The sequence below is a fragment of the Bombus vosnesenskii genome, unplaced genomic scaffold (assembly GCF_011952255.1).
Source record: "Bombus vosnesenskii isolate JDL3184/JDL3185 unplaced genomic scaffold, Bvos_JDL3184-5_v1.1 scf7180000014621, whole genome shotgun sequence".
Lineage (NCBI taxonomy): Eukaryota > Metazoa > Arthropoda > Insecta > Hymenoptera > Apidae > Bombus > Bombus vosnesenskii.
Window position 1 is genome coordinate 1,429,454 of NW_022883555.1, and position 26,581 is coordinate 1,456,034.

The window sequence follows — 26,581 nt, forward strand, 5'->3', positions numbered from 1 at the left end:
GCGCTAATACATCGTTGAATATCAAAAGATCTATTATATTCAGCTAATCTTATTGTTTTCATTGTTATTATTGTCAAGAAAAGAATTTAATGATTGTATTATATTTTATTCATGATATTGAAAATTTTATAGGTAGTCATTAGTATAGACATTAGCATTACTAGCTCGTTGGTAGATATTAGTATTAAAGAAAGAATTGCTTTATTACTATTTCATTTTTATTTCATTTGGACGTTAATGAATTTTTCAGAATTTATCAATTAGATTTATAAATTAGAGAGAAATTTTTATTTTAAATTAAAATTAGTTTGTTAATTTGACTTTTTTAAATTGGTACGAATTGTAGATGTAGTTTAGTTAAGCAAATGCTATAAATGCACGCATATCCATTCATTCATATCTATGATTTGACAAAATGATCAATGGTTCTCAATAGCATGGGCAACACAAATTAAATTTTTTAATATTTAAAAATTGATGCATATTAATTTTGTACCAGAAGAATACTTTATTAAATACCTTTATACGGTACAAAATAAATACTTTTATAAAAAATATAAATTCTCAATACAGAGAGTACATCGTATACAAATTACATATACTTATGTAGGTATCATACATGGTAGTATTATGTAAGAAAAATATATATGACATTGGTTTTGTGACATCATTGACGTTGTGATAGTTACACATTTGTATAATTACTCATTCATCTTACAATTTTGTATAAGTGATTATGTACAAGCCTTAGTTTGAAAAATATGGTAGATATAGTATAGACTAATAAAGGTACCATTGAAGTACATGTTCTATAAATTTTAAAAAAAGGGAGATACTTCTCGCTTTGTGCGTTTATTAAAACCTTTTTGTTTTTTATAGTTTGGCATAGTGGTAGAGGAACTATTGTACTTGGTATGCATGTTACGACATTCCTTTCTTATTTTTAAGACTAATATTACTCTACAAAAATGATACATATTAAGTGTGTATACATATGTACATAATGCAATGAAAATTAAATAAATCCGATTTAGAAGATATAATTGAATATAATATATCCACGCGTTAATACTTTTCATTTTGTTTATCAAGCTCTAATTTTCTTCTTACGACACTCTCTTATGTATACTGCTCAACTGTATCAAGAGACTAGTATTCACACTATATTTCCGAAAGTAGCCTCTGTTTTTTTTCTTTTCTTTTCTTTTACAATGAACAGTAAGGAATGTACAATATTAGATATTGTGAATTAATAAATGTCTTTCTACACGAAACGGTCCGTAACAATAACTTACACAGGCAAATATTACAAACTAAATGCAAGAATAAATATACGTAATATGTAGATATTTTTAGCGTAGAGTGATACCATTAAACGTATCGTCTATTTTTTGGTACTTTGCGACATCTTTGTCTTCCGAAGATCGCAATTATACAAATAACTATTATTCCTATCAGCACTGCGCCCACAGCCCACGCTGCCTTACTAGTATTTGTCTTTGGTTTATTGTCATCTCCTATGCCTTGGGTGTCAAGTGATTGATCAAAAGGAGCCTCAGTTGTCACTGGTTCTAGTGGATTACGATTTTCTGGCTTTTCGACTTGTTCATATATAGGCGACTTAAACTTTAAATCTTTGCTCGAATTAGTCACAATATTTATATCGCTCTTTTTATCATCCTGTCTACTTGGAGACTTTCTATTTATTATTTCTGTTTTTTTCTTTATAGTTTGTTTCGAAGTGGCAATTGTAGTGGTTGGCGGAGCATTAGTAGTCGTGGCATTTATTTCCATAATTAGTTTCTTTTCTAGTTCATATAATTCTGACTCTTTGGCTGTAACTGCCTTGTATTGAAAATCCTCATACTGCTCGTCAATGAAATCTTCCAACGGCGAGAAAAATGAAAGTAACGAATCCAGTGAAATTTCATCTATTTCTAAATATTTATTGACTACTTTCATCCAATCATCGGCGCCTTGCTGAATCATTTTTCTGTTAAAAAAATGTCCTTAATTTCTTTTTTACAAAATTGTTGTAAAATTTTTGTTTATAAGTAGTACTCACAAAAAATTAATATTCATCTGTTTTCTTACGATCGAATCATATCTAATTTCTGTGGATTCCATCAGATATTCATACAACTGAAATGCCAACATTGTACCGACTAGCTTTCTGTAAGAAAGTAATATGCAATAATTTATCGATACATCAATGTAAATATATTATTGTCTCGACATTGTTATTACTACTTACGGCAAATATGGTTTATTGTTCGTGATATGATCATCATTTAAAAATGTGGGTAAATTAGATCCATTAGATTTGATTCCTTCATATTTTTCCCTAGAATGAAAATTTTAACAAAGTTTATTAGTATTAAAAAAATCTCTTAAAATATATTGAATATAATCTTAATATTTCAAGCAATTGGTACCTATATTGCCACCAAGATGATATTAAATCTTCAGGATTTGTTAAGTTTTTTTCAATAGCATTGATTCTCCACATATCTACAGATATATAATAAGCAATCCGTGGTAGCGTATTCAATGCAGTAATCATAAGAGATACAATTAAATTTTGATCATTATTGCTAGAGTCATCGATAATATGTGTGTAATTTAACCAAGCAGGACTTGCTGCTAAAATACCAAAGAGTTCCGACACACCTTCTTCTAGGGCTGCAAATAAAATGTTAATACCATTTGTAATGATTCAAATATGTATTTGTTGTTAATATCTTACCTGAATATCGATTAGCCGTATTAAGTATCGGAGTATCCTCGACAGATAATTGATTGAACACAATCTTTCCAACGTTTTTGTGAGTAGAGAGATAATTACTTATAGTAGGTTCAAAGCAAGTAGATACCCTGTAATGTAAAGATTTAAATTAACTGTTACGTCACGTGACATGGCTTGGTAAGAGGCTTCTTCCTCCTATCTTCATTCCTAACGTTAGTCATAACCAATGGGCATCGCGGTTCGTTACCCTCACTTTCCTAACGAAAAGTGTGAGCAACGAATCCGCTTTCTTCATACAACAAAGACACCCACTCCGAGTTTTCCTCTGTAATCACACAAGAACGAACTTCACTTGTTTTCACAACTACAGAGCAGTCATTTGATCTCTAGACTTATTCCACAGTAACATTCGAGTAACAGTCAAAGCTCATCAGTAACAGTTAAAACCAGCTCGAGTTAAAACATAGTTCGAGGAAGGGAAGGAGTCAGAAGTCAAGTCAGCAGAATCGCCAAGTCGAAGATAGTCAATCGACAGAAGATACATCATCATAGTCGCCAACACGAAACGAGTCTCAGGTTGTACTCATTCGTAGTTTGTCATTCCATATACGCAACATTGTATCACATTGAAGTTATTGGATTATTGAAAATATATATTAACCTGTTAATATCAGCGTTATATTCATTCAACCACCTTAATTATCTTAACCGAAATAAGAGATCGAACGATTCGTGGCGTCAATTATTCAAATCGTAACGGGAATTTACGACTTCCGTTGGCGCGCTTCTTCGAGATCGCGTCTCCCGCGAACGGTCGAAAGTACATTAACTTAAGTAATAAAAAATGACAATTTTTAAAACATTTACTTATAAAGTACCTTAAAACAGCATCTTTGCAGAAATTAACTAATTTTGAAGGACACTGTCCATAGAAATAACTATTTTTCCAAAAATCTGCTTGTGGCGCTTGACTTAGTATTTGCGTACTCATAGCAGAAGCAATTCTGTACAGTGTTTTCGCATGGAGTTTCTAAAAAGAAATTTAGTTATGCTTTCTGTACAGTTCATGTATCATTGAGGCAACAAACGTAATTATTACCTTCTTCCAAAGATTTTTTTTAATATTATACATAAGATCTGGATAAGGTGTTACATCAACTGATATAGGAATCCAATCGTTTCCTTGCAAGGTTCCTTTTGGAATAAATGCAACTTATTTAATATATTCGTATTATTCATTTGAGAGTGTAATTCAACAGTGTTATAGTTTACCAAGTAAGTATGCTGGTATTGTATCATTCATAGCAATATCATACTTCTGAGATAAGCTACTTATTACGAATTTCAATATCTTTTTATGAAGATCGACAATCCCATTCCATATATATTCAACTTTATTATAACCATCACTATATCCACTTAAAAGTTCCCAATATTCTTTAACATCTTTGACACCTAAAATTGAATAACATTTTTACATTTAATTAAAAATTGTCAACGTTAAAGTGTACAAAATACAATTTATTTTCCGAAAATATTTACCATTTGCTTTGGCAGCTTTATCAACAAGTGGTAGGATGGCAGAGAAATTTTTAACTAATGAAGCTAGTTCTTGATGCCATGCTATCCAAACAGTGTTTTTATTTCTAACATCATTACCACGAGACAGTATACGTTCCACATCTAAAGTTCTCAATATATATGTGATTAATTACCATATAATTGTGCATCTGTTTATGATGGATTGAAATTTCTGTTACCTTTTCTTGTGTGATTATTTAAAATTCCTTTATGAACTGTAGATAATCTCAGCAACTCTGTGGTCCCAGAAAAATGAACAAGCTACAAGTAAGATTCTATTAAGTTTATTCAAATAAATGTTTTTGCTCAAATAAAATGAAATCTCACGCTTTTAAAATCTTCAGTGTCCAATAAAGCATCGCCTATTTTTTCAGCAACATCATACTTGTATTGTAAAGATTCATCTCTGATATCAGCTTTTGAAATGTTACCAACTTCGTCTTTTTGTAAGTTCTTGAAAGAGGCATAAGAAATTAATTCGTCTTCCTATAAAAAAATTATTGTATTAATAATTTTGCATATTTGTCGAATTATTAGCATATTTATACATTATTTGCATATTTGTTGAATTATGTGCTTATAATTTGAAAAACATACCCATTTTGATAATGTTTCATTCGATGGTGAATTAATAAATTCCCATTCCGCTTCAGCTGTACTCATACAAGTATCCTCGTAAGCGAATTCGGTTAATTTTATGAAAGCTTTAGTCTTTTCATCTTCTACGGACGCAACCACATACACTATCAGATTAAGGATTATGCAAACCCATTTTGATGGCATCCCTTTACGGTAAAAAAAGAAGATATTATTATTTATAAAAATAAGAAATATTTACTAAGTCGTAAAAGAAAATATATTAAAAAATATAAATAGAGAATTGTCAGTTCATTCAATTTCTAATTCTAATAAGATACTTGATTATTTTATTATAAAAGAAATGGATAGAAGTAAATAATTAAAATGTCTTACTCAACGCGGGAAATTTTTAAATGTTAGGCATACGCGTATGATATCTGTTAATAATATCTGCGCCCGTTGAGGTATGTTTTTGTTATAAAACATTGGTTTTTATGATAAAAACTGTACATTGAAACGTATTTAAATATATTTTGTCAAAGCAATTACTTGTTCTTAAGCGACTCATTTCATTATCGTCATCCTTTTCTGTGAAAATTATATATGTAGCTTTCGTAATCATGAGTCAATTAAAGTCTAAAGTACTTTCCCTTCTATTTTTTTTATCTTCACGAGTTCAACGAATAAGATATTCCACAATTTATTATGGGTAGTATACTTGATTTTTATTTATAGTTCAAAAAAGAGATCGCGAATTAACACATTAATTTCTGACTACATCGATTGATGCATCCAGATCCGTATGTATTTTATGGAAGTATGGTGTATTTTATGCTCTATACAATTTTCTAAATTAGACAAAAGAAGAAGCAGTTGTGTTTTGACGTTGTATGATCCTGTATAAGATCTCGAATTTCCTATTTTCTCTTATACGTTTAAAATTATTATTTTGGTTTTTGAAATATAGAAACTTTAATACAGACTTAATGTATTCTAACTATATATATACAGGGTGGTTGGTAACTGGTGGTACAAGCGGAAAGAGGGTGATTCTATACGAAAAAAGAAGTCGAAAATATAGAATAAAAATTTTTCGTTTGAGGCTTTGTTTTCGAGAAAATCGACTTTAAATTTTCGCTCGGTACGCGTGCACTTTATCACGTCTCGTTATAACGGATCTCACTGTAGATCGTTGTCTCGATGGAAAAATTAAAAAAAAAAATTAAAAAAAAGAAATTAAAAAAAAATTTGTATTCTATATTTTCGACTTCTTTTTTCGCATAGAATCACCCCCTTTCCGCTTGTACCACCAGTTACCAACCACCCTGTATATTCCTTCGATACTATATATATACATGAGCTATTGCTACGTTTTCTTGGAAGATCAAACGCGATTTTATTATTCATAGAAGTCGGCATAATAATCATGAATCGACCAACTGTACGTAGTCACACCATATTCGCATATTTAATTGCTTTCAATTTGATACCATGCTCAAGCAAATAATTCTGTTCATAAAGGTCGCCATGGGAACTTATTGACACCTTGAACTGAACGACCATTGGTCTATATGTATATTTTAATACGTGAGTAATATTTACACATCGTGGACGGGAAAATCGAGAGAACGCAGTGAGAATTGATACACTTTCTATTAATTAACAGATAAACGAAAATGAACTTCATTACTCACTGCTATATAGCTTGGTGGCTTGTTTTTTACTGTCTTTATTTTTTGTTATTTGAATCTTATTATTTTCATTTATCTTACAGATATAGTAGTAACATGTATAGTAGTAACATATTATAATAGAACTAGTAACGGAAAAATTTCTTGTCATATCTAATGATTAGAAAAATTCATCTAATGTTGCTTTTTATTAAATACGTAATTGCGTAAATATGTTGTGTAATTAAGCTATGTATAAAAAAACGTTCATCTGAAAGACAATGGAAAGCGTCACGATGATAAATAATACATTTTGAACCCATGTACATCAGGGTCATCAGACTATAAATGAAATTTCCCTATTAATCATCCTTTGTTTATGATTAGAACCATTATAACGAAGTCCAATGAAGATCTCTTTTTAATTAATTAAAATGTTATGTGGTATGTATTATATGTTAACTATTTAAATGCATATGACAATATATGTAAATAGATACATACATATAAGGCATTTGAATGAAAACTATCGTAGAAAATAACGAAAGGAAAAGACGTCAATTTGTTTTGTTTAAATTGGTTCAACCGGTACTGGGTTTCATCATTATGAATTCCTTTAAAGTGTATATTTTTTCATATAATGATAAATGGACTCGAGTCATGTAAAAGCTTGGAATACATGACTATCCTTAAAAATCGGGAGTCTCTATAAATACGATAAACTTTTGCTACACGAAAAGAAAAGATTTCAAGGAAATCAATTTTAAAGAAATCAATGGATATTATTCCGAATGGCACTGGTGACGAACTGGGACAAAATTTTGTGGGTATTGCTAGATGAGATAATAGGACTGAAATATAAAATCTTGGCACTGGGAAATCATGCGTTCCGAAGATACAGGTACCTAAAGATATATATAACAAATCCTTGCTGTTATTAAGTTGGCGACAGTGTTTCTGGCAAGATTTACCTAGCCCAAACCACCACCAATACCCCTGTTTAAGAAGAAGTGATTATTTTTTTTACTCATTGAACATTTTTAAGCTTAATATATACATACATATATTTATCTTCCAGCTATATACATCATTTATCTTCACATTATTATACTAATTGCCGAACATGGCATTTAATAGTAGTAAAGATCTATTATATAAGGACCTATACTTTTTTCACACACGATTTCTTGACACTACGATATCTCAGATCTACTATCTCATACCATGATATCCATCAAATTTCATCTTCATCGACGACCGGTACTTTCAAAAGTACAGCCAGATTAATGTTAACGAAATAATGACGCATTTTTATTATAGATATGTAACGTAAATGCTTTTTAATGAAATATTTCAGACTCGTAAACAAGTATCCGCGCATCAAAATTAAGAGGGATTTGCAAGTTGCCATGTGTGCGCAAAAATAGTTGTGTATAACAGCAATAAACCTTCAGCCAGTATTGACTAAATGCTAAACGCATTAAAGGCAGAGCTAATTTTGTTTTATTTTCCACTTAGATTTAGGCGACGAGTAAATACAGAAATTGTGTCTATATATAAACAAAAGAAAAAAGTTTAATATTGATCCTCAGAAATCGACATAGCATTTAATTACGAATTTAGGACATTTACAATTGATTACCAAAGACTACATAAAGTCTACATACTACTTAAACTGGAAATATCGTAATAAAGAAATTACTCTAGTAATTCTTATTAGTATCTAATTTTTTATTAATTATTATTAGTACCTTAGTATCAAAATAGATTAGCTTGTAATTTTTCATAGAAATTTTATATAATCTTCTACTCTATAACCGAATATTCTATGGTTATACTCATAATTGCTTTTTGGTCAAATTTTTCACGTAACTAATTGTAAGTTACTAGACGCTTAGAATTTTAAGCACAAATATCTAAAAATAAATCATTTCAAAATAGCTTAAAGTTTTGTAACATTCGATGTGTACAACAAATTATATCCAGCATCGTTCCAAAGGTGATTTGCATATTCGTGTCTCCACCTTGGGAATAAGACCAAAATAATACTGTGTTAACATATAACTGCAACGATTTTCCGACAACTAAATACGTCTTTAATTTTCTTTTTATAAATCAAAGACACAGAATTCAAAAGGTGCATACATACTTTCATAACTTATTGTACGTATTAACACTAATGTTACGTGATTTCAATAATAATATTCCGATAAACAACCAGACTCCCATAGTAAATGGAATCCAAATATAAATAGTGCGAAATTCAAATTATTTTTAAGAAACTGTTTTTAAAGTCGTTTAGTAATCTCGGAGTATATTATAGATTTTATCTTGGAAAGATATATGTATTACTTCGTTTTCTTCGATATCGCAATCACCGATTCAATAACATTGATTAGAGAAGTACAGAGCAACGAATTTTCGTTCCGCTTTCGTCTATGAAACTTGATCGATCCATCCTCGAAATCAAACAAGTTCAATGAAAATTGTAATTGATATGTTAACGACTACTGAAGTTGTTTTTTTATGATTAAGATAAGTTCATGTGCATCAATTATGAGTGACTTTGAATAACGGAAAATTTCTTGCATTTAGTTCAATTAATACATAGTAAGTGATGCAACGCACGATATTTGACGCATTGTTATTTTTGGCTCAATTACAAATTTTTAAGCTTTTATATTTTTAACCTTTAAAATTTACATTATAACAGTATTTTAAAGCACTATTTACATTTATTATTTGCATTGATGCGTTAATAATTGTAAAAAATACTTATATTTGACATATATATATGTTTCTAGAACGACCTTAAAGTCTTTAGAATACGAATGGTACTAAAATATATGAATTCAGAAATAATAAATTATTATGAAGTTTAGAATTGAAATAAAAATTAAAAATCTTTGTCTCATTTATGGTATTCTTGAATAAAGTGTTCAAAATAAACGATAAAATTTATTTAATTCAAGGTACAAAGAATAATCAATTGTGACTTGGACCATGGTCAAAAGACTAGATCTAGTTTAAGTTTCCTGATCTTGCTCACCTTAGCTAGCCGAGCGTCGTTTCGCTCGACGTTCACGTTTTCGATTTTGTTTCCGATAAGTGGCTTCGATTTGTGTGACGAACAAGGATCAACTGCACGTCAGAATGCGTTCGAACACGCAGAGCAAAAGAGTAAACGTACGCACACACACGTGGAGAAGTTACTCGCGTCCCTCTCGTTGGAATGTTTTCTATTTTTCGAAAAACCAGAAGTACGATCAAAGATTGTCGTAAAAAACGTAGAATGATTAAAATTGAACAAAAACTATCGCGGATATGCACAGTAGTTGATTGATTATCTCACTTTTATCTTACTGCAAGTAATATACAACTCATCACATGTATACTGTATGACTATGATCAATATGACTATTTGTTCAAAGTTCGCACGATCCAAATTCCTTTACATCATGCTAGTCGCCTCGACAGCATACTCAGCGTACTGTACTGTAGGTAGTGTAGCGTGTAACGTGTGACGTATACACAGTCATCGAGAATATAGTTATATAGAGTATGTCATTCAATGATTTCGTGATTTCTCAAGTTAGAGTAGAAGTGGCACAGACGAGGTACATATAAACTAAGCTAGACTTGATAGATAACGCTTTTTCACGTCTTATGTTTTGGTCATATAACGTCTTTATCATTTTCGTGTCACATACGACATTACCGATTGAGTATAGTAGTGACTATAGAGATGTAAAGACAGAGTGCGTTAGCGAGCTGAAAAAGCGATATAGCAAATGTGTAAGTATAACATCGATCAACGAACTAGCGTCAGTGTGCATGTCTGATTAGACAAGGCAGAAGACACCTCTATGTAGCGTTCTTTTTCTATTCTCCTATCGCATCCACTTACACATTAACATATGACTCATGTGCTCTATCTTTATATCTCCGGTAATAAGACCATAGACGAGATATAAGCACAGACATAAGACACAGGAATAGTGGATCCCCACTGAACAGGATTACGAAGAACTTGTCCTAATTGAACTAGTGAGGTCTACTTCCTATGGGGGGAACTACTGACTAATGTTACGAAGAACATCAAATTATAGGTTCCAACCCGATCCGAAGTACCAATCGGGCAGGGCCGCAATCCTTTAGACTCTGCAAGCGCCATCGGCGCGATAATAATTTCCGCGACTGGACATGAGCAGCGAGTAGTCCTCGACCAGTGACCAAGACAAAGGTGTCCTTGAAACGACTTATGAATACAAGGAATTATCAAATACACGTTGGCTCACGCGCGTCCGGGATACGCAATTATTCAAAGGAATTGAGCAATCGCGAACCGATAAACCGCGAGAACAATTTGTTCCATGTAAGCGAGAGGCCCAAGAGAGAAGAAATTTTTCGTTTCCGTTTCACGTGTTCCAAAGGGAAAAGAATTTATATAATACTTCAGTTTGTAATAATTATAGTTTTCCAAATTCTTCTACAAGATTTTTTATTTTTCTAACCCATCGTAGTATTTTATAACAATTTATCAATTTTCTTAACTTAATTCTAGGTATATACCGTTGTCCAGCAATTAATTATTAAATATATGAATTTAATATTTTCACGCACACCATTCTGTTTTACTTTCTATTATAGAACTATGTTAAAGTATTGTTTTCGTTTAATTATTAATTTGATTACTTACATTATTTTATTTAACAACGTCTGTAATTTGTATTTAATATACAGAAGAATTCAGTTTATTTAAATCTGTCATATGACAAATACTTATATCCTTACTACTTACGATTTCTCGTTCATATAATAGTTCAGATAAATGAATCTAATGACCAGAAGTTTATTTATTTATGAGTTTTAAGGTGTTCCCATTAAGAATAAAGTCAGAGAAGTTTCTTTAATCGACCACTGATTAAAGTTTTGTTTGAATAAACGGACTAATTATAATCGTCGCGATGCGACACGATGTTATAAATTGTAGAGGGCGTGAGAAACACTCTGACTTTTTTCGAGGTCGGTATTTCAGAACGTTAGATACGAAGCTTCATTTAATGTCACATCTATCCTGTTCTTTGTCAATGGTAGAACATTTGCAATGGTTAAAATTGGAACTAAGTTTTAATATGACATTATTTTTAATTGAATTTTATCATATAAATTAATCAAGTGTCCTTTTTAATTTGAAGTTTACGCTCGACTTCTTTATTCGTCATCATTAGCAGTAATAATCAAAACAGCATGTGGTTTTTTCTGTAAACTCCATTTTTATTTTCTAAATATAAAACTATCGTACTATATCACATAATAAACTATAATACACGTATGTACGTGAATGATGCAGTACCTTAACATAAATACTATTTTGATAAAAACGTACAACAGATCGATTTTGTTCACGTGACGTACTTTCTCGTAAAATGCATGATCTACAGAAAAATAAAAGAAACGATACATATATATGATATCTTGTTGGTTTCTCTTCGCGAGTATGAGACTTACATCGATTTAAGAATATCGAACACAAGATGAAACTCATGTCTCGGTTTGTCCAAGAGTTACATTACATTTTGTAAGTATAATCTCTTGTCTTTTTTAAATTTCTCTATCGTATTCGTATTTTCATTCAATATTGGTAGTTTGGAAATAGTACACACAAGTAGCATTTGTAATACTGATACACATGAACAGACACATGTCTGTTCTACATTGTCTATTGTTAACCATTTATTTATTAAGTACCGGAGACTGTTTGTACTAGGGTTTGAAATAAAGGATAACAGTTTTGAATTATCGATCGGCAAGATCGACTGAAAAGATCATGAATACCAACATTTACATTCCCTATTTGCATTTTGTATTTCTGATTGAATAAATAAAGTTATCCTTTATTTAAAACGCGCTTTCCATGTCGAGTAAGTGGATAACTTCGTTTGTTATTAAGATTTTGGTTTCTCTTTCTCATCTTTTCCGTCTTGTCTTTATTTCAGATTTACCGCGTAAACGCAATAATAAGGTTATATTCCGGATCTTTTCTCATACCTTAATAGCATTTTGTACGTTAAATGAAAAATTTCTTTCGGTGTAAGTTAGTTATATGTAGAAGTTATTTCAGTATAACTGAAAAATTTGTTTTCTTAACGATGTACGAAATATACATATTATGTATATTCAATGGGATATTTTCCATAGTAAGTTCTGTGTTATAAATGGTCAGATTCGAAAGCTGTATTTGCGACACCGTTCATCGTAGGAACTTCTGGCTTTTTCTCGCCAACGACTTGCCATTTCATAGTTTTCGAGTCGTTCTCTTCTGGTCCTTCCTTGCTCTTCGCTTTCTTCTCTTGCTCCAGCAATTGACGATCTTTCCTGTGCTCCGTGTATAACCAGCTGTCCATAAAAAAATTCATGTTAGCTCTCTAACTTCCTGTCTTATCAAAGACGACAATTAATCAATCTATTTTTAAAACGTATAATTAAAGTAATTAGTAATTGTACATTATATTAGTGAGCAAATCTAGAAAAAATGTTCGTAATATTTCCTCCTCTTTTATTATCTTTTATTATTTTTCTCTTCCTTTACTAACTGATACTTCTATAAAATTATTTATTTAGTGACCATGAGGATGTCTCGAATGGAGCACTTTCGAAAATGGTAATTTTTCACGACACACTCGAAGATTACACGAGATATAATTGCCGTCGAGAGATGATCTACGAGCTGAAAGAAACTAGACGGAAGTAGCAATACTAATGTGGTATTTAACTGAATCGACTTTGAATTGTTCATCTGATGATTTTCCATGAGTGAAGCTCTCCTAATGAACATGTAAGTTACTCTCATGTTTTAATATATAATATTAACGCGACCTATTCAAAATTAGCTCACGACTCACATTCTGAATATCTATGATATGGAGGACTTGCAACCGGTAGAACTTACAAGAACGCGACGACGGCTGGCATGGTCATGCAGGCGCCGACAATGAAGAACGTCCCTGGAAACGTTTTCATGGTTGCAGCGTAAATGGAACTGTACATAGGCCCATAGATGAGAGGCATCAGAGATTCGCAGACACCAAGCAACGAATTCACCTTGCCTGCAAATCAACGAAAATTCAGGTACACGTCGTTATTTAATCAATATACACAGTTTTCTTCGCTTCTATGCATAATCTTGTGTACTCCAAACATTCTTCTGTAGCGGAGCCCTTTGAAATTTTTATTTATACTTCTTTGTTAATACTTTTCTTCTAAAACCAAATAACGAAGAAAATCAATTTGCACATTACGAATATCGCTAAAATGGCACCAATGGAATATAAAGGGTAAAATCTTTAATAGTATCGTAAGATCATAATATTGTGATTATATTACTTTAAGTTAATATAATTTAACATTATTAGATCATACTAAAATAGACTAAAACGAAATGAATATAAAGTCTAAAAGCTTAAAAGTATAAAAGAATATAAAGTACGCTAAAATTGAGTAATTCAACTGAAATTCTTATGTTTGCCATATATGACTCATGATACTGGTTAAGTCTTAATATAAATGATTAAGATAACATCTTAGTATATGAGATAAAATACCGGTATTAGAAAAAACAGGAAGAAAGATGATCTCGAGAATAGTTGGATTGTTAGCTAGACAGGAAAACGTTGTTAGACGTTATTCCAGCTGAAAGGAAAACCCGTGGAAAATTGCTTAAAAACGGTGTCGATTTGACACGAAGATACGATGAAACAAGATTATCCTATTTACGCAGTTCTAAGAAAATGTACGAAGGTAAAAAGAAGTCTTAAAATGATCCGATTAGAACGAAGGCCGCTATATCACGCTGGACCAGTTTATATAGTTTCTAATTCATGGTGTCATGTTTCGCGTATTTAAGTGCAAATACGTACGTTTCATTACATATACAAGGTATTTCATGCAATGAGACCAGGTCATAGCTTTAGAACGGTAGAGATTTCTACTCAACAAACGAATGTCTCATTTTTTAAAATAAAATGGAGAGATAATTTGGAATTATTGAGATTATAAGTGATTTATAATTTTTGTAATTTAAGGTGATTTAAAATTCTTGGAATTACAAGCGAGATCTTTGAAATTAGATGACTTGACATCTTCGAAAATAGAAGATATTAGAGCGTACGCTATGTTATATACTATTTCAAACTTTTATATTTGTGATTTAAAAATGACATTTCTTTTTCTATTGTCTATCATTTTATAACTATATGTTTGTCCTTAGTTGTATGGAATATTTTGGTATAGGATGCTCTGATCGAGTTCCTAAAGAATACGATCTATTCTTTAGGATTATCTATTAGAAATATCTATTATTCCATCGCCGTTTTCATGTTTTATCAAACTTGTATAATGCCAAGTTCGTGATACATGTATTTCTGTCATACCTGCGTAATATGCTTCCGTTACGTGCCTAATTTATTCCAACTTTACAAAGGCCTTATGTAAATTGAGCATAGATGTTTTACAAATTATATAAAGGAATATTTTTAACACTTGTATCATAACGTTCACGTAACGGTACCTGCTACATGTTTTTCCGATCTTACAAAAAAAAAAGACGCATTTGTTTCAATGTCAGTCTGCTATGCCAAGGTAATAAATCTGTATTCACTTACCGAGTTCACTTGTAGATACGAGTTTAGATGCTATCGATCGCATCGCTATGAAAGATGTACCATTCACGATCTCGACGATAGCCGCTGAAACAAGGATGTACGAAAAAGATATTTTACCTTATTGATTCCCTTTCTTGGAACTTAACGCATTATCAATTTGTGTAGGTAAATGTGCCATCTTTCACTGTAGAATTTATAATGAATTTGACAACATTTGAAAAATTACAATTCATTGAAAGTAAAGTATTGCAAAAAAGATCGGTAGAATAATATTGTTATATACTATTATTAATATTACTTATATATTATTATACTATATATACAGATATACAGGGTGGTTGGTAACTGGTGGTACAAGCGGAAAGGGAATTCTACGTGATTCTACGCGAAAAAAGAAGTCGAAAATATAGAATAAAAATGTTTTTTTTTTTTAATTTTTCCATCGAGACAACGATCTACAGTGAGATACCGAGCAAAAATTCAAAGTCGATTTTCTCGAAAACAAAGCCTCAAACGAAAAATAGTACTATTAAGTTCGTATAGTAATATTTTTTTATGTATGTATTATGTATATTTATAATTTTTTTCGTATAATAATATTTTCGCACCGTTTCAAAGAGAGAACTGTTACTCTTTAATATTATTCCATTTGTATTCAATTTTCACGTTAATAATTTTCACAGATTCTTATCTTAGAAATATGTATTTTCAAAAGAGTTTAATAAAATATACTTCATGCTACTGGTAATGCGTTAATGTTCGAGATGTTCGTTTGATTTAACATTTATGTGAACATTTACCTAAATAAATCATCCAGTCCGTGATTGCAAATGCATAGACGAAACCAGCCAAGATCTTGCTCATGGAGCTCATAATCCCGACTATAGCATCGTCGATTTTTAAAATGTGACTGAACACACCGACAGATACCGCGGTTCCTATAAATAAAAATAATTTCACTCTTGAAAAGTGATTAACATGATAAGTACTGTGAAGAAGTTAAAATCACTCCTTTCACCATCATCCAAGCCTCTAGCAGAATGATTGAGAATGCTTAGTTGATTGATAACAATTTTACTTGACACAAGTACAATTTTTGCATCTTTCGGTTTCTGTCAATGAGAATATTGCAAGGTTTAATGATCGTACGATAGCTGTTCAGTTATGAAGAAAGCAAATGACTGCAAAAATATGTAAAACTAGTTTCTTTTTATTTTTAAATAATTATAAGTTTAATATAAAAAGGCAGTAAAATACAAAAGGCAACTCCGTTCATTAATTCACGTTTCAGCCTCATAGCTATGGGTTTCGAGGTTTTTGTGATTTACTTGAAAACGATGGCCAACGATTTCGTTTCGTAACAGAGCAACCTATTATATAATCGATTTCCGTTGCTTTCATGGATAGAATAGGCCGAAAAGAGTGACGTACGAGTTTCACGTGAATTCGTCAAGGTCTTAAAAAAAAAAAAGAAAGAAAGAGGGAGAAAACGTTTAGAAAAAGTGCAGTAAAAAAGTATAAAAGTACCATAATTGAATAGTGAACGAATTTTAATCTACCAAAATTATTAAAATTATTAAAATTATTTAAATAGAGGAAAGAAAAATCAAGACAGTAAAGATTACATTAGAAGAGTATTTCCTTGTAAAATCGATCTTATTGGAAAAATTTTCTACTGGAAGATATCTTTTAGGAATATGTGTCCTTAGAAACAATTTTTTTTCGCGAAAGATACTTCTATTTGAGAGGCAGTTATCGCCGAAAAAGATTCTATTTTTGCAAGAAATATGATTACACTCGTAACAACATGTTTTCTGCGTGGGATTGTATTTTATTAAAATGCAGCTTCGAGCGTGTAAGGTATTCCAGACGATCGTTAGTTCCTCGAGTTTTATTCATTCACGTGTTTCCTCCAATCTTAAATAGCATTTTTTGCTTCTTTCATTAGTAATCACGTGTATCTACGATAATAATAGGGTATTAAATGTTATTCTGGAAATTGTCGGAGGAATTGTTATCTTCCTTACATTGTCTTCATATTCGACCTTAATATATTCGATTCTCAGATATTAATCTTTTTATCAATTATTATCAACTCTAGCGAACAAAAAATTCTCCTTTACTTAGAGTAATTGATAATTGACATGGACAGTTATCAAGTTTACTCATAAATACGCGATAACGTATTGATATACTATCGATGAATCATCATGAGTTACGGCGATTCTCGAATATTTACTCACCGATTAAATTCGTCACCATGGCGAACGTGGTGAACATGCTGAACATAACTTCGTTCCAGTGGTACCTGTATCTCATGTAAAGATACATCACTGCCATTTCACCTATAACAATAATTATCCGTTTTAGATCTTCGATTTTCACTTATTTCGTACCTCTTAGCGAATTAAAAATCTAAAAGAATAGAATAAATTGAATAATAGTGTCCATAGCTCTACCTCGATCTTATTGTTATATCTCAGTTTTACTCTTCCTTTAATTTCGTTTGAATCTGTTAGATTTTAAGGAGAACAAGAAAGAATTTTGTTAACAATAAAAGAACACTATTGCAGGGTTGACCCTGCAAAGTTTGAGATAAAATTTTTCTTAGCCTATGAATTATTAGTATTCATTATTAACTTCACCAAACTCAGTCAAATGATCGGTTTCAAAATTTAATTTAAAATTCTACATTCATTGTTATTCCTTTTATTCCTTTAACTTCATGTAAATTGTTATATTAACGATAATTGGGAAATTGATTAATCAGATAATATAATATAAGAATTTACATAAAGTTTGATGAACAAAAGCAATAACAACGAATGTACAATTTTAAATTAAATTTTGAAGCCGATCATTTGACCGGGTCTGGTAAGATTAATGTTAATACTTAATTATTAATAATAGGAAGGCATATTTTCGAACGGTTCTATAAAGAAGACACGTATTGAAATTTGAGATCTATTTTAGCTAAAACAAATACGTTTATCGTTTATTTAATTAAGAATTTACGAAGGTACAATATATTCTGTATACGAGCGTGCGAAAGGGTTAAATAAGTTTGAATTCTGAATAACAAGAACGATAATTTAATTTACTCTAAACTACAATCATCCCGTACGTGTTGTAACTTCGCGAACCACGGGTTACAATGTTCTAAATTCAATGTAGGTGGAACGATTCCGCTTGCACAGCATGAAAGATCATGGTCAAAACGTTTTTCAGAATTGGCAGCTCGCGTTCGCTGCTATCTCTGCAATGTTGCTTCATCGTTCCACTGTACGTAATGGGCCTCGAAGTTGAAAATGACACGCGGAAGGCCGCTTAAGGTTAGGCGTTGGAACAAGCAAAAAGTTATGCCCGTTATGCCTGTCACTTTTTACAGTTGAATAAATTATTGCCTTCGAGAATTGATCCACGAAAGGATCAACCACCATTGGCGTCTCTTCTTCGATAGAATATTGCGATACGTATACAATAGCGTGCAGAGGTTTCCAATCAGATAGATTTCTCACTTTATACTCTAGAAAATGATATTTTACCAAATTTTATCTAACATCTTGTAACTTGTATAACGGCGTCTATTCGTTGTATTATCTTCTTTCGCTTATTATGTTCTTAAACTGAACATTACTTGGAATTCTGTTTGATATCAATTCTGGAACAAGATGCGAGAAATCTTCCTCATCCAACACTTTTGCATATCAACGCAATTATATATTTAACTTGCCTAGAGTTATAACTTACTAACTTAGATAACATTAATGAATCGATAAGTTGACGAGTTGTTGGGTTGTTGGTCTTTGTTACCTGAATAATTTCTACGATTCTACGATTTTATGTCGGATAGGATTTTAGCTGTCATTTTATTCGGATATTATGAATAAATAGGGGTCATGACTCAAAAAAGAGTCATGAGTCAGAGTTGTGACACTCTGACATAATATTGGATTAGCAACTAAGGCATTACCATCTAATGACAAAATCCGCGATCATTTAGTTGTCAACCCGATACATGTAAAATTCAGTCAGATCACGTCGACGATAATAATGAAATCTTCAACATCATACCATGATTGAGCGAAGAACTGAAAACATAATTACGCGTGTTTCGTCAATTGTCTCTGACATTTTGAAAAATATCGCCTGCTGGAGGAAGCACTTAAAAATGCTGACTTTATCCTTTCCATCTTCAATGGCCATTACGAAATTTACTTTTTCCTATCTACTTATTTATTCTCCGGACTTCCTTTACTCATAATCCCATTGTATATGAATGCATGCAAATCTCTATCGACAGGAAGCGTTTAAAAACGAAATTACGAACGATTAATGATCGATAAAAATTGCAGAATTTTATGCGATGGACGATACGAATATTGGAAGAAAAAGAGTTATGTTTTTTAAGTAGAAAAGTAGGTAAATAAATTCCAGCCTGCAAATGTTGGAATAATTTCTTCGAATTTTTAGCTGCAACAATCTATTTATTTCACTTCTTATTTTAACTTCCTTTGATTCTGAAAATCTCCATTCCTGGAATTTACATCATTTACTGTTTCGGATCGTTGATCTTTCACAGAGGTAACTGGAATAACTTAATAGTAGTTGAACCTTCGGGTGGCTTGAGAAGCTATAAACACAATCAAAAGTTATTCCGAATGATTTCGACGCGTTATTAAGCTGTATTACATAAGGATATACACGGCGTTACACAACAAGTTCGTTCATCAGGCTGTCGAGTTAATCGTTTCCGTCGAGTTTAGGCTATTATCACATCATTGCTTTGCTTTTCTCACGAACATTCCTTCAGAATGTCAGAGACAATTCCACGATTGTGTTTTTATCGATCGATTCATCTCTCAAATTTTATGTTACTGGATAAACGCTGGTTTTTCTTGAATTCTTCATCCTTTGGAAATTCATTTCGCACAGTATAATTAGACTTAGATATGAGTTCGGTGTAATTGTTTTAATCATAGCATAAGCGATTAAAACAATAATGTTGGGTTTTCAACAGCTCGTCATGCTGGTAATTTCTCATTGAAACAGTTTTGTTAAATATAATTCTTCGTCGCTTGAAACAAACATTTTAACTGAACTATAAAAAGAAGAAAGGGGAGAAGATCGGCATGTCTATCTGGTTTTTGAAAAAATTAATCGAGCGAAATGATGAAGAATATAAATACCAGGAATGAACATTTCCCGTACAGAGAAGAATTCCGTTACCTCTAAAAATTGCAACACTAATTTCTCAATACGATTTAGAAATAATTGGCACGAAAAAGAAAAAGTCGACGAAAAGAAGTTGGTACAAAATTGGTCACGTTCCTTTCCACGAAACTCGTCAATTATCTTATTGTCGTCGATCTAATTTGCATGCAGACTACAGCGCGATTTGTGTACCGACTTGTGTAATTTCATTTAATTCGAGGATCACATTTGAAGACCGTAAGGAATGTTGAAAATTGCTCGGAAATTATCATAAACGGCAAAGAAATTAAATCCAAGTTCTAACGCTAAAATAATTATGAAAAATGTTCTGTGGCCAAAGAAAAAATGCCAGTTACCGTATAATTGCGGAGTGTCAAGAAATGATTGATTCTAAATTCTTGCACGATCGCACCTTGTCGATCTCCTTACTAAATGTTATTACAAAATCAAAAACTTTGATAGCAGAGAATCTAAATAAAATATAGTTTTCAATTAACTCGTCCGAACTTTATCTCTCATCTTTCGATCTAACTGAGATAAATCAAATGTGAAACGATCCAAGATATGAATCTCGTTGTACGATAGTATAATGTAGTATAGTAGCGCCTAGGATATGGAAGTTATAAATCAAAACGCAAAGTGAAGACATCGATCGATGTTGCATTGAAATTTAAAAGGGAAATGTATGTAGGAATTTACTTTGTGTTTCGATATAATGAAGCTCAGAGAGCTAAGATTGCTTCGTACTATATTTCGTTTCTAATTTAATTCATTTATTCGTTAATGAATCAAGCAATTACGATCAATAGTGATTAAATAAGGACGTGAAAAGAAATTTTAGCAATAAAAAAGGGTAATAAGGCGATAACCTTAGAAGATAGAGGATATGATAGACAAAACAACGCAAGGCATAAAAAAAAAAAGAAAATAAATGTATTGTTGAAAAGAAAATATATCGCAAAGAGATATGGGAAAGAAAATTTATATAATAAAAAACTAGATTTTTCTATCAAGAAGACTCCTAAGATTTCTATCAATTTTCTTCTTCTCTTTATAATATATATACTTTGACACATGACCGATTTTCCTATCTCGTTATATCATAGAAGTTACTATAACCCTTCAAACCATCAAGATTAGACCGATTTCCGACGGTCAAAGATCTGAAATTACATCAAGCTACTTAGGCCATCAGACCGCATTAGCATACGTGCGTATAGAATCTAGTTCTAATAGGTATGTTGACTTCGCAGACGCACTACCGGTCATAAATTTCAGGCCACTGTCTTTATTGTCTCGCTTTTTATATCTACGGTCTCGTATCTTACTTCTATTTTCTTCCCTCCTCCTCTTTATTTCTCCGTTTCATTTTCACGCGTTAATTAAATATTTAAATGTTTCGTTGTAAAAATTGAAGAAATAGATTCCCCTCTCTTCTTCTTTATAAGTGTAATATTTCTTAGTGCTGTGGAGATTTTAATACGTTAATTAAAATAATTGATTTCTTCGGTATTTTTAATGAAAGATTCAAACGTTCCATTAGTTTATAAAAAATTTCTTAAAAGACGATGAAATATACTTATAGAGAGGTATTAGAACGTCGTGTAATTTCAGTAGGGATTTCTTTGAAACAAACGTGGATTTGTGTTACAGCAACAAATTACAAAAATATCTAAGTATCGGTTATCGTTTCCATTCTCTCGTCCTTCGGTAGCCGTTCCTGTCGATAGGTAATTGCAATTAATACCGTGAAGAAGGTTTGTTGATGGTTTTCTTTGATCGATAACGCGTTCATGTGCGAACCAATGTCGAAAGGTAGTACACTTGAACTCGATCGAATTGAACACTGATGATTAATGAATTAGCTTACGTCAATTGCACGGTCCAATTATACAATGTTTCGGATAATTGATATTAATGTACCTTCTGTAATTGACGTGTCGATAGATCACTTGTCGTACCAATTCTTTAATCTCGTATTTCTAGAGCGAGAATCATTGTTTATTACATTTCCATAAGTTGAAATAATATATAATAGACGGATCGCGGATTTTTACGAATTTACGTAAAATCTAAAAATACACAGAATGCATATAGATACGTAAATCTCTGCTTAAGTTCCCTCTCTTTAATCGTTTTCATAAAAATATAAATTCGTATAAAAATCTGCGATGTAAGAATAAATATTGTACTTCTAAACTTTGCAGGCTAGTTTATTATATTTCAAACATGTGAGACACATCAAGACACAAATTCGAAATTCGACCAAGTTCTCTCGACAACTGAACAAGATTTCCTATCGATAAAATCTTTATCTGCGATTCTTTTTTGTCATTTTAGAAACATAAATTTGTTAATCTTCCTTTTGTAATGTCAAACTGAGGACAATATCGCAAGGAAGACAAACAGAAACCATAGGAATATGCACGGACGTCTAATTGTTGGCCTTTCAAAATCAGGAAGAAGGCCATTACACGAAATTGTTATAAGCAGCATGATTACCCAGTGCTCTTAGCAAGACGAATAAAGACGCAACGAAACATTATAATGTCCGGCGTATTAGCGGTCTAATTAAATTATGACAAGGACGCTCGCCTTGAATTCCCTGTTGCAATACGAATTCGTGATGCGCTAATAATCCGTAATTGACGGATGGAACCGTATTGTCGTTCGAGATTAGCATCGTAACCATTCGGAGAAAATGGGGACACTAAGTTCACTCATTGTTCCGATCAAAAAAGTAATTGATAAAAGAGATAATCACGGTAAATTTAATATTGGTTAAATTAAGCTACATTTTTATTGGATTAATGAGATAATTATCGTCCAGATACGGCAAAGATGTGTATTAACGTTCGTTCGAGATATTTGTATTTAAATTATGGGGAAAAGATAAGTTCAATGGGGAAATATATATACATGGACGATATATAGAAACAAATTTAACATAGATATTACAAGATTGCAATTGAGAACTAGATACGCGTATGCTTATTTAGATATTCTTATTTAAAAGCAGGAAAAAGATGAAGATGGTCATTTTTATGGAATAAGAAGAATTCACAGAAGAATTTCCTTATCGAAAGATCTGTCGAAGAGTAAAAGTCGAATGAACATCCTATAAAAAAACAATAATTACGACGTTACAAGGACATTTGTTAGGATCGTCAAAGAACAGGACAATTAATTACACTTTCACTAGCGCCCCTGCGCGGTCTATCGCAATTTTCATGTTACGTGCGTATCTCCGCTCATCGTATGGAATATATGTAGAAACTATTGGAAACACATAACACGGACTACATCCATCTACTTGCTGTCGATAATTACAGCTCATTACATCTATCTCTATCTCGTTCTACCTCGAAAACCCCGATTTTATCATTTTTATACCGTACCTAGCAGTTTCCGCTGTTTCTAGTGGCCTAAATGTTGCAATTACCTTTGGAAACTTCTGTTGGTTACCGCAATAATACTAGCGAGATTAACGAGAGTTATGCGAAACTTTTCCTACTTTCACTCGTCCGATACAGGCTTCGATACAAGAGTTGATGAACAGGAGATCTCTGAATGTTTGATTGGACGTGTGAAACTTCTTCGATATGGAAATCGTGAAAGTTGCTGGAAAGAGACGTTTAGCGAAGGACAAGTATTTGTTTGATGACGCGCGAATTTATCAGGTTTGTAAACAATCTTCGAATAAAATTGTAAATATTGTAGTAGTAACTAATATCCGGATCGTGAATCTTTGTAAATTTAATTTTGATTTGTAGGCAAATTCTCAGTGATTTATTTCAATGTCTTTCTCTCGATAATCATTCGATCAAAAAATACAATAGACTCAAGGAGACTTACGCATTAGATTAAAATATTTACAACGTTATTTGGAGATTTTCAGGAGCTGATTAAAACGAGACTTTTCGATTCAACATATAATTGTATTAGATAAGAACGATCTACCTCTGAGTATTATGGTGCAAAGGGTAAACGTAGAGTAGACTTAGATACATAACAGAGTGATCGCTACATATACACACAGGCCACAGACCACAAGAGAGAAAGGAAAGTGTAATTACGAACGTATCAGATGCAAGGGTTGGAATATGTTTTTGTTAATGAAATTTAGAAAACTAGCTAAACTAGTTTACGCTCCGCCGTTCTGGATCAATTCGATCAAATTTTTGTGTAACTTTCGAGATAACGAGTTAAGAAATTCTTATAAATTTCAAAATTTCTGGCTTTCATCCCTTGCCAAACTTACGATACGAACTAGCAACCTTCCTATCACATCGAACAAATAATTGTTACGTCAAACGTCTAATACTTTCATCAAAGTAGAAATTCTTATCGTGCAGATTTAAGGAAGAAATTTTACTTCCGCAAAAGTAAAAGTCTAATAATTAGATTTATAGATTTCATGCATTTCATGCATTCACACAAAATGCGAAAGTATTCAATTATACTTTGGAAATACCCAAAGTAAAGTGCCAAGTACCCATAAGAATTTAAAATAGGTACAAATTCCTATTTTAGTTCTACTCTCACGATCTATTAGTAGTAAGAAGAAAATAAATAAAAATCTTACCGTAAAGTGGACCAATCACAACCATAACGATGACCATAAGCACCAACACCCTTTTCTGCCGATTATTTCTACCCTGTTTAAAAGCAACACGAAAGGTCTCTTCAATATGCTTAAACGCGAAGAAGTCCAAGATCGATGCGCACACGGTCATCTTCTTCGTCTCCGTTTTTTCCGCCTTTTGCAACAAATGGGGTTTAGGTGGCTCCTTAATCACCACTAACCCATAAATGAAGCTCAACACGTAACACACGGTCGAAATACCGAATACACCATAAAATCCAATTTTCAGATACAGTATTCCGGACAATGCCATTCCGATCGGTACACCAAGCGACAAGAAAACATTTGCAGCACCAATTCGAAGCGTCCTGGACTCTACCGACGTGATATCCGCGATATAACTGAAAACACCCATGAACATGGTGAACCAGCCTCCCGTTAACGCTGGCCAAAGTGCTTCGAAGATACCTGTGGCTTCCATAGGAACCTCGTGAAAGAAGTAGGTGCACAACAACATACTAACGCTGCTTAAAAATTCACCAATGATAGGTAGAAGCATACACGGCTTCCTCAATCCTGTACGATCGCTCCAGGCACCCATGAAGAGGATCAAGATGGTAGGTAAACCGCTAGACAAAGCTGTTTTCCATGTCTGCATGCCAGCAACCAGTTGTTGAACAGCAGTTTCTTCCATCTCATAACCAGTCGTGTTCCTTCTAGCCAATGCTGTGCAGACTTCGTCAGGATAAGCCAGATTCACTCTACACGCTTTTTCCAAGCTGAGATTCTGCGTGGCCAGAGAAGCTAGCATACAGGGTATCACGTAGCAGGCGATCATAGGCTCCACGGTGATATTACTGGTGAAGTAAGACCATTTCTGGCGCAATGTCATGGACTTCCAGACCAATGCTTTGTCAGATACTACCTGGTTTCCAGTGGTGTCACCACGTTTCTTCTCCATTGTCGATGAATTATTCGTGTCAGCCATTTCCTTAATAAATAAGGGCAGACTGAGCTATGTCAATGGTACTGAAGTATTCTTCGTGGTGTGCTACGTTCCTTGTAGAGTCTGCGTCATATAACTCGCTTTGCTCCAAATTTTTGATAACTGTTTTCCAATGCAGATCCTTGGTGTTGAGTGAAACTTCCAAGAATTTTCGAAGATAATTAAAATCATGCGGATGGATGCGAAGATACAGTCTTGACTGGTACCAAATATTCAACCGTTCTCCACGGATTTTAATATGGTAGATTTTCTCAATTATTCACATCGTCTGATAATTAGTTCAATTGAACGATTCTTCCTTTTTCGATACTTCTTCGTTGACTAATTACCTCTGGACCGATTTTAGGTGTACGTATTCTTCGAAATTGTATTTATTCGTTGATATACCGGTTGGTTGGATTTCAACCGGTCCGCGGGAGAGACCGTCTAACTGTCTACTCCTGGCTAATGCACCATTGTGCATTACGATACGCATGTTACCTCTTTTCCCTTCTTCTTCCTCTCGGCCACCTCCTGCTCCGTGCTGTTCCTCCACCA

General features: G+C 32.5%; 2 protein-coding genes and 1 long non-coding RNA gene across 4 annotated transcripts; 1 reads left to right on the plus strand and 2 right to left on the minus strand.

Moving 5' to 3' along the window:
* Positions 1-488: 488 nt before the first annotated feature.
* On the minus strand, positions 489-10,078 carry LOC117240379 (angiotensin-converting enzyme-like). Of its 2 annotated transcripts, XM_033506393.1 has the most exons (13): positions 9,626-10,078; positions 4,925-5,112; positions 4,655-4,813; positions 4,507-4,588; positions 4,289-4,429; positions 4,019-4,201; positions 3,846-3,940; positions 3,625-3,776; positions 2,747-2,874; positions 2,436-2,682; positions 2,255-2,344; positions 2,066-2,173; positions 1,372-1,993 (listed from the first exon to the last, which is right to left on the minus strand). In XM_033506393.1, the coding sequence occupies exons 2-13, from the start codon at positions 5,108-5,110 to the stop codon at positions 1,372-1,374; spliced, it is 2,193 nt and encodes a 730-aa protein (XP_033362284.1). In that variant the 5' UTR covers positions 5,111-5,112; positions 9,626-10,078. The 2 variants fall into 2 exon arrangements, with proteins under 2 accessions (XP_033362285.1, XP_033362284.1); XM_033506394.1 differs by lacking the exon at positions 9,626-10,078 and having other exon boundaries at positions 489-1,993; positions 4,925-5,110.
* A 146-nt stretch (positions 10,079-10,224) lies between these two features.
* On the plus strand, positions 10,225-25,450 carry LOC117240386. Its single transcript, XR_004494673.1, has 4 exons — positions 10,225-10,371; positions 13,201-13,414; positions 13,506-13,707; positions 25,328-25,450. It is a non-coding gene; the product is annotated as an uncharacterized LOC117240386 (long non-coding RNA).
* On the minus strand, positions 11,834-26,026 carry LOC117240380 (solute carrier family 46 member 3). The gene is made up of 6 exons (XM_033506395.1): positions 25,039-26,026; positions 17,483-17,584; positions 16,040-16,177; positions 15,240-15,323; positions 13,529-13,685; positions 11,834-12,975 (listed from the first exon to the last, which is right to left on the minus strand). The coding sequence occupies exons 1-6, from the start codon at positions 26,024-26,026 to the stop codon at positions 12,789-12,791; spliced, it is 1,656 nt and encodes a 551-aa protein (XP_033362286.1). The 3' UTR covers positions 11,834-12,788.
* Between the last annotated feature and the right edge of the window lie 555 nt (positions 26,027-26,581).

What these genes read in the sequence shown, in the direction of transcription:
- LOC117240379 (XM_033506394.1), bottom strand. Translation starts at nt 5,110, where the DNA reads ATGCCATCAAAATGGGTTTGCATAATCCTTAATCTGATAGTGTATGTG. An exon ending in AATACCAGCATACTTACTTG is followed by an intron (nt 3,941 to 4,018) that starts GTAAACTATAAC and finishes TTATTCCAAAAG; the next exon opens with GAACCTTGCAAGGAAACGAT. An exon ending in TCATCTTGGTGGCAATATAG is followed by an intron (nt 2,345 to 2,435) that starts GTACCAATTGCT and finishes TTTTCATTCTAG; the next exon opens with GGAAAAATATGAAGGAATCA.
- LOC117240380 (XM_033506395.1), bottom strand. Translation starts at nt 26,026, where the DNA reads ATGGCTGACACGAATAATTCATCGACAATGGAGAAGAAACGTGGTGAC. An exon ending in GGACTGGATGATTTATTTAG is followed by an intron (nt 15,324 to 16,039) that starts GTAAATGTTCAC and finishes TCCTTGTTTCAG; the next exon opens with CGGCTATCGTCGAGATCGTG. An exon ending in CCAGCCGTCGTCGCGTTCTT is followed by an intron (nt 12,976 to 13,528) that starts GTAAGTTCTACC and finishes TTTTATGGACAG; the next exon opens with CTGGTTATACACGGAGCACA.